The 13,412-nt window shown below is 39.1% G+C and overlaps 1 protein-coding gene across 5 annotated transcripts in view; it reads right to left on the reverse strand.

The window, feature by feature from the left end:
• PDE5A (phosphodiesterase 5A) overlaps window positions 1-13,412 on the reverse strand; it is a 163,167-nt gene that overhangs the window by 131,541 nt on the left and 18,214 nt on the right. Inside the window, exon 1 of one of the 5 annotated variants that reach the window (XM_082462813.1) lies at window positions 12,977-13,293. The exons of 2 other annotated variants lie outside the window; for them this stretch is intronic. Coding sequence is in view for 1 of the 3 variants with exons in the window: in XM_082462812.1 (XP_082318938.1) it covers window positions 12,095-12,120 (26 nt within the window). In the remaining 2 variants the exon portion in view is untranslated. Of the gene's footprint in view, window positions 1-11,662; window positions 12,045-12,094; window positions 12,647-12,976; window positions 13,294-13,412 lie in introns of those variants that run through there. 2 more of the 5 variants (XM_082462812.1, XM_082462814.1) reach the window with 2 other exon arrangements.

Below are 13,412 nucleotides of genomic sequence, written 5' to 3' on the forward strand. Positions count from 1 at the left end.
CTATGAGTCTTTGCGTTGCTTCCATTAACATTGATACTGAACTTCAGTAGAAAATGATGGGTAAGGGCCCTAGGTGGGACAGACTTAGGCTTCAACTCCAGAGCTGCTTCTAAGATAAGACCTCAGGTGCATTATTTACTCTCTCTATAAGATGGAGATAACGGCATTAACCCTCATAGGCTTCTTAAGAAAATTAAGGGAAATCATGCCTATAGAGTGATAGCATAGAGTCTGGTACACAGTGTTTAATATGTGATAGTTACTGTTTTTAAGTTAATTGAACATTTTATTTTTTGGCCGTGCCACATGGATTGCAAGATCTTAGTTCCTAGACTGGAAATTGAACCTGGGTCCTTGGCAGTGAAAGCACTGAGTTCTAAACACTGGGCCACCAGGGAATTCCCAAGTTAATCGAACATTAACTGCAATATACTTTCAAAAGCAATTAATTTTTTTGTAAAAATAAAAAGAATTTATTCATGGGTTTCTACAGAATAACTAGATGTTAGCCATTGTTTCTTTTTAAGCTCCTAGTTTAAAAGCACTAATTTCTCTATAGAAACACTTGTGCAAAAAAAAAGTGTTTTAATGTTGGTATTTTCTCAAATTAGAATTGAAAAAACATAGACTCCCTAGACCAATAACCACACTTACATATGACAAATTTTCTGAATAACACATAGAGATTAAGAGCTGAACATGTAGTTGAGAAAAATCACTTTCTATTACTACTCAGAACTTAATTTTTAAAAATAAGTTATAGAATTTGGGGGACGATTTTTTCAAAATATCACAGATATAATAAAACTGTTTGACAACAAATGTGATATACAACTAATTATCTAAAATAAAAACCATAGCAATATTTCATAATAACCATAATTCTAAACTGGAGAATGATTTTAATACTTGATAAAACAATGCTTCAACACTCTGCTACAAGAGATCTGGGGATTAAAGTTGATCCATTTTAATTCCTACCCAAGGGGGCTTACTTGGGGGAATTCTGTAAGTAGGTTGATGCCTGGGTCTCAAGGAGGTTACCCTGGAACAGTAACATTTGGGGAGATTTGCAGAGTGCCTCAAACAAAACAGAGGAAAAATTTGCAGGCCCTGAATGACCCACAAAACACAATGCATGATCATGTTTTTTAGGTCTCCTATTAAAACTTCACCCCAGGCTTCCCTGGTGGCGCAGTGGTTGAGAATCTGCCTGCCAATGCAGGGGACACAGGTTCGAGCCCTGGTATGGGAAGATCCCACATGCCACGGAGCAACTAGGCCCCTGAGCCACAACTACTGAGCCTGCGCTTCTGGAGCCTGTGCTCCGCAACAAGAGAGGCCGCGAGAGTGAGAGGTCCACGCACTGCGATGAAGAGTGGTCCCCGCTTGCCACAACTAGAGAAAGCCCTCGCACAGAAACGAAGACCCAACACAGCTAAAAATAAATTAATTAATTAATTAATTTAAAAATATAATAAATAAATAAATTAATTAATTAATTAACTACAAGCAACTCTATGCCAATAAAATGGACAACCTGGAAGAAATGGACAAATTCTTAGAAAGGTATAACCTTCCAAGACTGAACCAGGAAGAAACAGAAAATATGAACAGACCAATCACAAGTAATGAAATTGAAACTGTGATTAAAAATCTTCCAACAAACAGAAGTCCAGGACCAGATGGCTTCACAGGTGAATTCTGTCAAACATTTAGAGAAGAGCTAACACCCATCCTTCTCAAACTCTTCCAAAAAATTGCAGAGGAAGGAACACTCCCAAACTCATTCTATGAGGCCACCATCACCCTGATACCAAAACCAGACAAAGATACTACAAAAAAAGAAAATTACAGACCAATATCACTGATGAATATAGATGCAAAAATCCTCAACAAAATACTAGCAAACAGAATCCAACGACACATTAAAAGGATCATACACAACGATCAAGTGGGATTTATCCCAGGGATGCAAGGATTCTTCAATATATGCAAATCAATCAATGTGATACACCATATTAACAAATTGAAGAATAAAAACCATATGATCATCTCAGTAGATGCAGAAAATGCTTTTGACAAAATTCAACACCCATTTATGATAAAAACTCTCCAGAAAGTGGGCACAGAGGGAACCTACCTCAACATAATAAAGGCCATATACAACAAACTCACAGCAAACATCATTCTCAATGGTGAAAAAATGAAAGCATTTCCTCTAAGATCAGGAACGAGACAAGGTTGCCCACTCTCACCACTACTATTCAACATAGTTTTGGAAGTTTTAGCCACAGCAATCAGAGAAGAAAAAGAAATAAAAGGAATACAAATTGGAAAAGAAGAAGTAAAACTGTCACTGTTTGCAGACGACATGATACTATACATAGAGAATCCTAAAACTGCCACCAGAAAACTACTGGAGCTAATCAATGAATTTGGTAAAGTTGCAGGATACAAAATTAATCCAAGGAAATCTCTTGCATTCCTATACACTAATGATGAAAAATCTGAAAGAGAAATTATGGAAACACTCCCATTTACCATTGCAACAAAAAGAATAAAATATCTAGGAATAAACCTACCTATGGAGACAAAAGACACTTATGCAGAAAACTATAAGACACTGATGAAAGAAATTAAAGATGATACCAACAGATGGAGAGATATACCATGTTCTTGGATTGGAAGAATCAATATTGTGAAAATGACTATGCTACCCAAAGCAATCTACAGATTCAATGCAATCCCTATCAAATTACCAATGGCATCTTTTACGGAACTAGAACAAATCATCTTAAAATTTGTATGGAGACACAAAAGACCCCGAATAGCCAAAGCAGTCTTGAGGGAAAAAAACGGAGCTGGAGGAATCAGACTCCCTGACTTCAGACTATACTACAAAGCTACAGTAATCAAGACAATATAGTAGTGGCACAAAAACAGAAACATAGATCAATGGAACAGGATAGAAAGCCCAGAGATAAACCCACGCACCTATGGTCAACTAATCTATGACAAAGGAGGCAAAGATATACAATGGAGAAAAGACAGCCTCTTCAATAAGTGGTGCTGGGAAAACTGGACAGCTACATGTAAAAGAATGAAATTAGAATACTCCCTAACACCATACACAAAAATAAACTCCAAATGGATTCGAGACCTAAATGTAAGACCAGACACTATAAAACTCTTAGAGGAAAACATAGGAAGAACACTCTTTGACATAAGTCACAGCAAGATCTTTTTTGATCCACCTCCCAGAGTAATGGAAATAAAAACAAAAATAAACAAATGGGACCTAATGAAACTTCAAAGCTTTTGCACAGCAAAGGAAACCATAAACAAGATGAAAAGACAACCCTCAGAATGGAAGAAAATATTTGCAAACAAATCAACGGACAAAGGATTAATCTCCAAAATATATAAACAGCTCATGCAGCTCAATATTAAAGAAACAAACAACCCAATCCAAAAATGGGCAGAAGACCTAAATAGACATTTCTCCAAAGAAGACATACAGATGGCCACGAAGCACATGAAAAGATGCTCCACATCACTAATTATTAGAGAAATGCAAATCAAAACTACAATGAGGTATCACCTCACACCAGTTAGAATGGGCATCATCAGAAAATCTACAAACAACAAATGCTGGAGAGGGTGTGGAGAAAAGGGAACCCTCTTGCACTGTTGGTGGGAATGTAAATTGATACAGCCACTATGGAGAACAGTATGGAGGTTCCTTAAAAAACTAAAAATAGAATTACCATATGACCCAGCAATCCCACTACTGGGCATATACCCAGAGAAAAACAGTAATTCAAAAAGACACATGCACCCCAATGTTCATTGCAGCACTATTTACAATAGCCAGGTCATGGAAGCAACCTAAATGCCCATCGACAGACGAATAGATAAAGAAGATGTGATACATATATACAATGGAGTATTACTCAGCCATAAAAAGGAACGAAATTGAGTCATTTGTTGAGACGTGGAGGGATCTAGAGATTGTCATACAGAGTGAAGTAAGTCAGAAAGAGAAAAACAAATATCGTATATTAACGCATGTATGTGGAACATAGAAAAATGGTACAGATGAACCGGTTTGCAGGGCAGAAGTTCAGACACAGATGTAGAGAACAAACGTATGGACACCAATGGGGGAAAACTGCGGTGGGGTGGGGATGGTGGTGTGCTGAATTGGGCGATTGGGATTGATATGTATACAGTGATGTGTATAAAATTGATGGCTGATTAAAATATAACAATAATAAAAATTCTTTTTTTAATTAAAAAAAAATTAAAAATTAATAAATTAAAAAAAAAAAAAACTTCACCCCTTTCTCTTTCTCTCCAGTGCTTTTTTCATCATTCATATGAATTAACCACTAAAACCAGAATTACAAAGAGTGTGTTAGTTTCCTGTCTAAAATGGGATGGTTGATAATTTATATGGAAATGTGCTTTATCTGTAGGAAAAACATAAAAATAACTCACATAAAATATAATGTTAGATATTTCTCCTGCTCTTGGATCCTTATTTTACACAGTTCTAGCTGTGTTGTTTGTAAAATTTGACCTAGATCCACCACTCATACTTGGAAAATACTTAAAGAAAACTATTCAATCTAAGAAGTTGATACTCTGCTCCTCTGGTGAGAATCGAGAATGCTTAGAGCTGAAAGAGATTTTTAAACTCATTTATGAATTTCTCTGCCTTGATTTCTCACCCCCTCCTACCTCCCATTTTAAAGCCAAGATTTATTAACCTGGGCCAGTCACAAAGCTTGGGACACAGTCGGGAGGTCTGGACTCCCATTCCAATTCCCTTTCCAGTACCTTACACAATCCACAAAAGGTTCCGTTTAAACCATTAATAAAAATTCGTCTAAAAAATGAGAAGGACACAAAGTCTATTAAATCCCTGTTCTGTTGTTCTAACTCCCACTTATCAGACTAAGGGGATGACTCTCAAAGTTTGCAATTATAATTAAGGTACTGATGATTCTCAAGGTAAAATAAATAGTAACCTACTGAAAATCACTCTATAAAAGATAAGGAAATATGTATTAGTTCCTTTAAATTTCTTAAGAACCCTAGAAGTAAATGCTATTATTCCCATTTTACAGAGAAAGCAAAGAAATAAAGTACCTAAAGTACCTAAAGGTCATACTTTTAAGAAAGAGGTAGTTCTGGGGTTGAAGCTTAAATCTGTCCTATCTGGGGCCCTTAACCACCATAAATTGAAGTAAATTTTAAAGAGTTCAGAACAGTGGCTCCCAACCAAGTAGTGGTGCCAGCTTTTGGGGGGCATTTGGAAGTGTGTGTCACAATAATCAGGTGCTCCTGACATTTAGTGTCTGGGGCCCAGGGATGTTAAACATCCTGCAATACGCTGAACAGTTTCTCATAACAACAAAAAGTATCACTACCAAATGCCAAACAGCATCCCCTTTAAGAAGCAACGGTTTACTATAATGGAAAAGAATATGAAAAAGATTAATCACTTTGCTGTAAACCTGAAACTAACACAACATTGTAAATCAACTATACTTCAATTTAAAAAAAAAGGAAAAAAAAGCAACAGTTTAGAAGAATAAAAGATTAACCTACTGTAACAGTGTATCAAATGAAACGGGCTATCTGGGACACCTCCAAGTGATTCCTCCAATAATCTCTACTCTGATGTTACAGTGAGTAGTTCCCTTGCTTCTGGCATGGATTAGAAACAAATGCTGTCTAAAGTTATTTAATGTTCCCAAGTTTTCTCCAGCTATGAAAACATCTGAGAAGCTTACTGGGACCAAATATAAATAAAATGCAGAACTGCTTCACATGGTTTTACATTCAAATTTGACCAAGAGTTGGAAGAGACATGTTTTGTAATTTTCCATGCATGCACAATCACATGTATGGAAAATGTTCCTTAAAGGAAAACTTACTTGCATCTGAAAGAAAACCTAATAACCAAAATCTATGCTGTAAATATGTAAACCGATTTGTTTAGCAGCTTAGAGATGGGAAAGATTGGACTAGATTGGCATGGCCGAATATGAGGTATGAGAAGCCCTGAGAGTCCAGAGCAATTATGTTTTGAAGATCTGTAGTTTCTCTATGGAAATGCTTCAATTTTGCGTTTTCACACTAATGACAATTAAAACCAAAAAAAAAAGTAAAAGATGTATACTTTAAATTACTGGGATGACCACCTTATAATCAAATACTATCCTGCAATTTTAGCAGTCAAGTTTATATTTGTATTTACAATCACACTGCCACCCAATGGTTCTGGGATAAAGAGAAAATAAAAGAGGTAGATTTAATATGTAAATGTGCTTTCAAGCCAAATAAAAACCAAAAGCTGGTGTATTGTGCTATAGGACTAAAAGTTTCATGATTGTTATGAGAGACCCAGTGGGAGAAATGAATCATCACAAGGCAACTATAGCAAAGGCAAGCTGACCTCACCAGACCCCCCTGCATCCCAATCAGGGCCACATTCACTCTACAAGGATGATTTAATGAATGTGGTCAATTTGCATTTGGCTAGAGTTTTATCATTTTATTCATAATTAACTTATACATTTATTTTGGTATTACAGTTGTATAAATGCTACGATTAAATTATACCTACTCTTAAGAATTCCTCATATAACTCACATTAAAATGAGAGAAAGTCAATACTAGGTATGGCAGATATCTGGAACTTGTGGATGCACTCACATCACTTTCTTTTGGGAATTCCCCTCCCCCTCCCCCTCACTAACATATCACACTATGGGTTACCTGCCCCAACAAAGTAGTGAGACAACCTTATTCTTCTGGACACAATGACTGGCCCAGAGCAGGCAAGTGATGCAAGCAAGGCCAAATAATTTTGAGAGGGCTGATATGGATAAGAAGGTACTTTTCAAACATGAGAAATTTAAGACCCACATAACCTTGCCAAGAAGAAACTTTTCCAGCTCACGAAGAAAGCCTACCGGAGAATAAAGCCAATGCAGTGTAGGGCCAAAAGGATGGATGGAGGGAGGGAGGGAGGGAGGGAGGGAAGGAGGAAAGGAAGGAAGGAAGGAAGGAAGGAAGGAAGGAAGGAAGGAAGGAAGGAAGGAAGGAAGGAAGGAAGACAGATTGATTAGATAGACATACAGACAAAAAGAATGTTGACAAGATTATTTCACACCCAAACCAATCTCCAGGAACGTCAATCATGTGAGTTAATTATGTATGAGTTCAAGTTGAGTTTTTGTCACTTGTGACCAAAAGCTTTTTAACTAAGATACTGGGTATCAATAAGAATGTCTTTCTTTAACAGGGGAACATTACTTAAATTTGAAAGACACTGGACTACATGATCTCCTCCAACTCTAAAGTTCAAAGATCCTGTGTGTGTGTTTTAATTATTTCATCAGCTTAAAAAATCAGGATCTGTATATGTATAGCTGATTCACTTTGTTATAAAGCAGAAACTAACACACCACTGTAAAGCAATTATACTCCAATAAAGATGTTACAAAGAAAAAAAAATCAGGATCTTTTCTCTTCTTATGACCTCACTATACTTATTCAACAGAAAGTAGAAGTGATGTTTTTTTTAAAATAATTATTACCAGGGATATGATATCAGGTAGGGATCTTTTCTCTCCCAAATTTAGATGTCATAAAATTATTCAGAGAAGACAATTTGCAAAAAGTTAATCTTACTTTACAATTCAGAATCAAGAGAAAGGTCTCAAAGAACACAGAAGCTAACAATGGCACCTAAGACTTTATAAAGCATGTTCACTACAAACTACAAACGGGGCACATGGATATATATATCTATATCTATATAGAGAGATATAGATATAGATATAGATATAGATATAGATATATATATCTCCATATATATGGCTTTTTTAAAGCTTTTTAGAATATTCATCAGAATGATTCTTAAGAACTTAACACTGTTTTCTTTACCTGCCTTAAATATTTAGTTTGCAATAAGTATAAATTCCTACCAGTTAGAGAAAATGAATAAAGCACTCACACCATGAAAAAAAATATGATTCAAAATAAAATGAGAATACCAAGTCGGTAAATAAGATTACAGAGCTAAATATCAAATGAATGACTCACGTGGAAAGACTTTCTTCAGTTTTTATTCTTAGGTTGTAATTCACGGGCACTTTTTTTTTTTTTTTTTTTACTGAGAACCTGATTTAACAGATATTTCCAAGGCCACATCAATCAGCTATAACATTGGTCAACTGAATCTACATCTGTCCAGCTAAAGTAATCTCACAGGAAGTCCTGCAAAGTCAGTAGCTAGTCTGCATTCTAAACTCAAAAATTAGTCATTTTTCAACCCTCCAATGTCAATCAACTCAGTGATTTATTTAATTGCCCTGCAGTCCTTACCAAAGGTTTTTATCCTAAGAAGAATTTTTATCCTACAATTAGCCCTGAGAACAAAGAAAAAAACCTAACTCAACACAACAGTTACAGGTTTAATAAACTGTTAGTTTGAAAAATATTTGGGGGACAAACTAATAAATACCAAACACTTTTTTTAAAAGCCTTTTCAAGTATGAAAGAACTCTTTCCCAAGCATTATTAAAATGTAGCAGGAAGTTCAAGCAGTTTTAAGTTAATTCATGTTTTCAAATCTGGAGGAAGGGAAGCAACTTAGTAAGACATACTCTCTGTAATCAGATAAGGGTGAAGGTACAAACTTTATCCATACAACTTGAAAGCACTTTCAAATATTTTAAAAGAAATGATATCAGAGACCAGACTCAAGTCATTTCTTTAGGTGGAACTATTTAAAAAGGAAATTTTGTTGCACAACATAATCAAAATGCTAAAAACTGCTCATCTTTAGGTACTGAAGACAATATTAAGAAAATATTGGCAATTCCAATAGATCTTCAGATCACAAACTGAAAAAAAAGCTACTGAATTGTACCACAAGCCTATTTAAGTGTTATACTAAGCAAATAGATTTATTTTGAATGACTAATTGCAATGCATTAGTTGTACCGCAGTTTTAGGAATCATGATCTTGTATTGGGGGCTTTAAAAATGGAACTGAATATGAAACCTTGAGAACACTAGTGATAGAAGAGCAATGAGAAACATCATTTCAGGGGCTCCTACGGATTCTTCCAGATTCAATCCTATCCAAATTCAATCCACATGAGTACTTTTAGAGCACTAAAAGTTACCTTCGAGCTGGCTATAAGGACCCTGGTTATAAGCAATACAAGGATAAAAGGACATTATTACACCAGAATTACCATAATGAAAATATTAGAAATAATATCAAAGCCAGACTGAGTCAATACCCACAGGATTTTATTATCTTCAACACTAGTGACTGCTTAACAAAATATGCTTAACAAACCGTGTCTGAAAATTGTGAGTTTATATTCCTATATGATCACAGAAACAATCATTTTTACGATTGAATAGCAATATTTATTTTATACTTGTCATCTGACTTTAAGATAATATCTTGCAAAAAAAAAGTTACAGCTTTTAGAGATGAGAAAAAATATGAAAAGAAAGAAAGAAAGAAAAAGAAAGAGAGAAAGAAAGAAAGAAAGAGAAAGAAAGAAAAGAGAGAGAAAGAAAGAAAGACAGAAAGAAAGAAAGAATCCCAAACTCAGGACCTGGAACATCAACTAATTCACCACAGCTTTGCAGCGTCAAATAAAAGGTCTATCATAAAAAAACTACATGCGAGTGTAAAACTTCTGTTTCTGGACTTTGATCCAAGTGGTCATAAAAAGTTGTCCTCACTTAGTATCTCCTATTTCCAGTATATGCCAAATATTCTCAAGCTTTTGTCTAGCACAAAACAAAGCAATAAAAAGTCAATCATATTACCCCTACAATTCTAAATGATCTAAAACATCGTGCACAATCACAGAGCTGATTAGTAACTAATGAAAGGTAAGTTATTCTAATAAGCTGTCAAGAATAACAACAGCTGTTAAAGTGGCATTAGCAGCAGAAAGGCTTCATCTGTGAATGCACAAGCATTAAAGCCCTTAATGAACACAGCATCTCAAACTCCTAGGACTGCAAAGTTTTCTATGATAGCGAGGGTGGAGGTTTTCCATAGGTTTTAGTTACTAGTCTCAAAGTAATTTTTATGCCTATAGATTAAGTTACAAATTGTTCAACTGACTCTCAAAATTCGCTTAAACAGGTTTTGATTGCTGAAAAGCATCTATTTGTGTGCAGCAAGCTATAGCTTTTAAGGAGGTGCTTAGCTCTGTATTTGAAGATAATTATAGGAAACAATGTAATATAGCAGCAATAATTGCTTTCAAGGTCAACCAAAATTCACAGGTGTTTAAATGAAAGTTTAGTGCCAGAACCTTCCTTCTATTCAGTGACTACTATTGAATGCAGACCATTCAGTCTGAGGAGAGAATAGAGAAGCATGCATGAATGTCAAACAACAATTAAATCAAATAAGGTAGAAATAGTTCTATCAATGAGACTGTTTACAGGCACAGATGGCCAATCTCAGTGAATCCAAATTTATTCAAAATCTTAAAACTCACCAAATGCCTCTACAGAGCTATTCGGTTGCATGGGTTTCCTGAATCACATACAGTATTCATTTTTTACATTGTGTAACAAAAGGGAAAAAAGCAAAGTAATGTGATCTTCTTGTTAAAGCAAACAAACAAACAAACAACTTAGCTGTAAAGTTAAGGTGTCTGTAATAAGATTTGATCACAACCATGTGAATCACACCGTGTTCAGCAGGTTGGCCTTTTCATAATCAACTAGTGCCCAATCTCTCATTCTTATTTTAAGTCTCCAGTTAATGCCATCAAATATAAGCCCAAACTGGAATACTGTTTCTTAAAAAACCTCTGGCTACGCATAAGACTTAGATTATATTCTTCACACTGACAACTTTCAGCGCCTTGTAACTCCTAAAATTGAGGGCCTGCCCTACTCTTGAATGTCTTACACTTTCATTTTCCGGCTTACACTCAACATAAACTCTTCTCTCAAGATTATACACACACACATATATATCACAGAAAGGGTTCAGCCTCTTGTCAACATCAACTGTAATATAAAAACCCTAACTGAAGAAAAAAGCCTTTAATAGAGTCTCAGATGGTCTAAATTTTACACTAAGCAGTGTACTTTTGAGAATTGGGATTTTAATCCTATGCTACTTGGGAAAAAAAGTAATGTGAACAGAAATGTAACTTAACTCATTCAATTTATTTTCCAAAAAAAAGTAACTCAAAGTTTTGGCAGGCTGTCAAAGTGAAGTGTTTTTATGTATGAGTTAAAACCTACCGCCAAACAATCCCAAGTTTATGTCTTCAAAGGGAGAGGAGAAAAAAAAAAAAAAGATAAAGGACATTTACGCTGATTTTAAAATAAGTAATTTTGTTCTTTCTTAATAATCTGCCTGAAGAACATCTCTAAAGAACATCCCCCTACACATTTAAAATATCAGCCCAGTTCTCCTGCCCATTCCCCATTCTATGCGCTATAGTTCATTAAGGGCGGAAGAGTGGAAGTGTGCAAGGGTGAAAGCAAACCGGGGACAGATGGCCTCGGAGAAGGTGACCTCTAAAACCTGTTGGCTCTCAGCAATCGATAATTCCAGACCTAGATGGTTTTAGTGCCTCACCCCAAACTCGCAGAAAAGTCCTCTTCGAAAAGAAGCCACTTTCCATTCAGGGTTTATCCTCTGGTCGCTCCAGATTTAGGATTTTGATAGAAGGCGAAAGCGGCGAAGAGGATTTTAAAAGGAGGGTGGAGTAATTAAAGAGAAGAGAGAAGATTTGCGCCGAAGCCACCGCCTCTATTAAAAACGCCCGAAAGTGATCAAATCGACACCAACTCTGAACGTTCGTTAGGAGACGCGGAGTTAAAAAGAGCCCCATCTAAGACCTCAAAGTATTACATCCACAGGAAAGTAAAGGAAGACAAAAATCTCATAGAGTCCATTTTCAGTGAAGCGTCGCCCCGCCGGTGTGACCCGGGTGCCACCCCCCAGCACCCGGCCCCCACCGTGCCCCCGGGGAAAGTGGGAAAGACGGGGGGATGCTGAAGGAAGTACCTTGTTTTGTCCCCAAAAGGCAACATAGCAAACGTGGTGAGTTGGAGGTGCAGATCAGGCGGCCTCGGCGGACCCTGGACTCCAGGAGGCGCCGGGGGGCGACGACGTGCCCAGGTGAGGCCGTTGACTCGAAGCCGGCTCCCCTACCGCCCCCGCGGTCGCGCCACAGCCCGCCGCCGCCCCTTCGCCTCGCACGGCGCCGCCCCCTGGCTGGGAGCGCCCGGCCGAGTCGCAGCGGTGCGCCGGCGAGTGGGAGCCCAGCGCCCAGCCCCGGCCGGCCCCTTCACCATCACCGCCCCGCGTGCGTCTCCCTCCCGGCGAGGCGGCCAGCGTCAGCTGCCCGAAGGCCGCTGCCGGGAGCCGGCGACGGCGAGGTTCGGGCCCCTTCTCCAAAGGGGTGCGTCTGGGAGTCAGCCCGAGTCCGAGCGCAGCAGCCTTGCCCGCGCCCCGGCTTCGCACCAACTCCTCCGGCTTCGAGGCACCCGCCTGCCACGCACTCTCCGTTCCACCCTCCGAGCCCCTCGGCTTCAGCCTCAATTCCTCTCCAAGTCTCCCGCGAGCGTTTCCCACGCGCGCCCCGACTGCTCGCTGCGCAGCCGCCTCCCAAAGGACAGGCTCCCTCCTCCCCGCCCTCCGCAGCAGCCGCCCCAGCGCTTGGCTCCGGACCAGGAAGAGCTGGCCTCTGGGGTCGCCTCGGGCCGCGGGACCTGTCACCCGCCGGGGTCCGCTCCCCGTTGCGCCTCCCCACCGCCCTTTGTGTGCACGCCACGAACCCCTCCGCGGAGCCCGTTCGGCGGCGCCGCCTTGCGCGCAAAAGCGAAGGAAAGGGGGAGCGCGGGACAACCAGGGGACTGGAAGGGGGCAAAAGGCGACAGCACTCACTTTGGGAAGGTTCCGGCATGTTGCTGCCTTTGGGCTTCTTCGTGGTCTCGCCCCTACCCGGGCTTCCCCGCCCCGCCAGGGCCGGGGCGAAGAGGGACGGGGGAGGAGCGGAGCCACAGGGAACGCGTTGGAAACGGTGCTTCCGGAGCTGCAGGGAAGGGGCTTAAAAACTGTTTTGGTTTCGCTAAGGAGATTTAGGGGAACAAGGAGGCTAGAGAAGGGCTAGAGGAAGGCCCGTGACCGCAGATATATGAAAATAATCTTGCTCCCAGGGAATACCAGGGCTGCCAGCCTCTGTGTGTGTGTGTGTGTGTGTGTGTGTGTGTGTGTGTGTGTGTGTGTGTGTGTGTGTGTATGGGGGGGGAGGTCGGCACGTTCATTTTTGTATTTGAACTTTGTGAGCAAGTTGGATCGAATCCGACGGTTTTTCGACTGT

This window comes from Balaenoptera physalus, assembly GCF_965194825.1.
Source record: "Balaenoptera physalus genome assembly, chromosome: 5".
In the NCBI taxonomy this organism is placed as follows: Eukaryota; Metazoa; Chordata; class Mammalia; order Artiodactyla; family Balaenopteridae; genus Balaenoptera; species Balaenoptera physalus.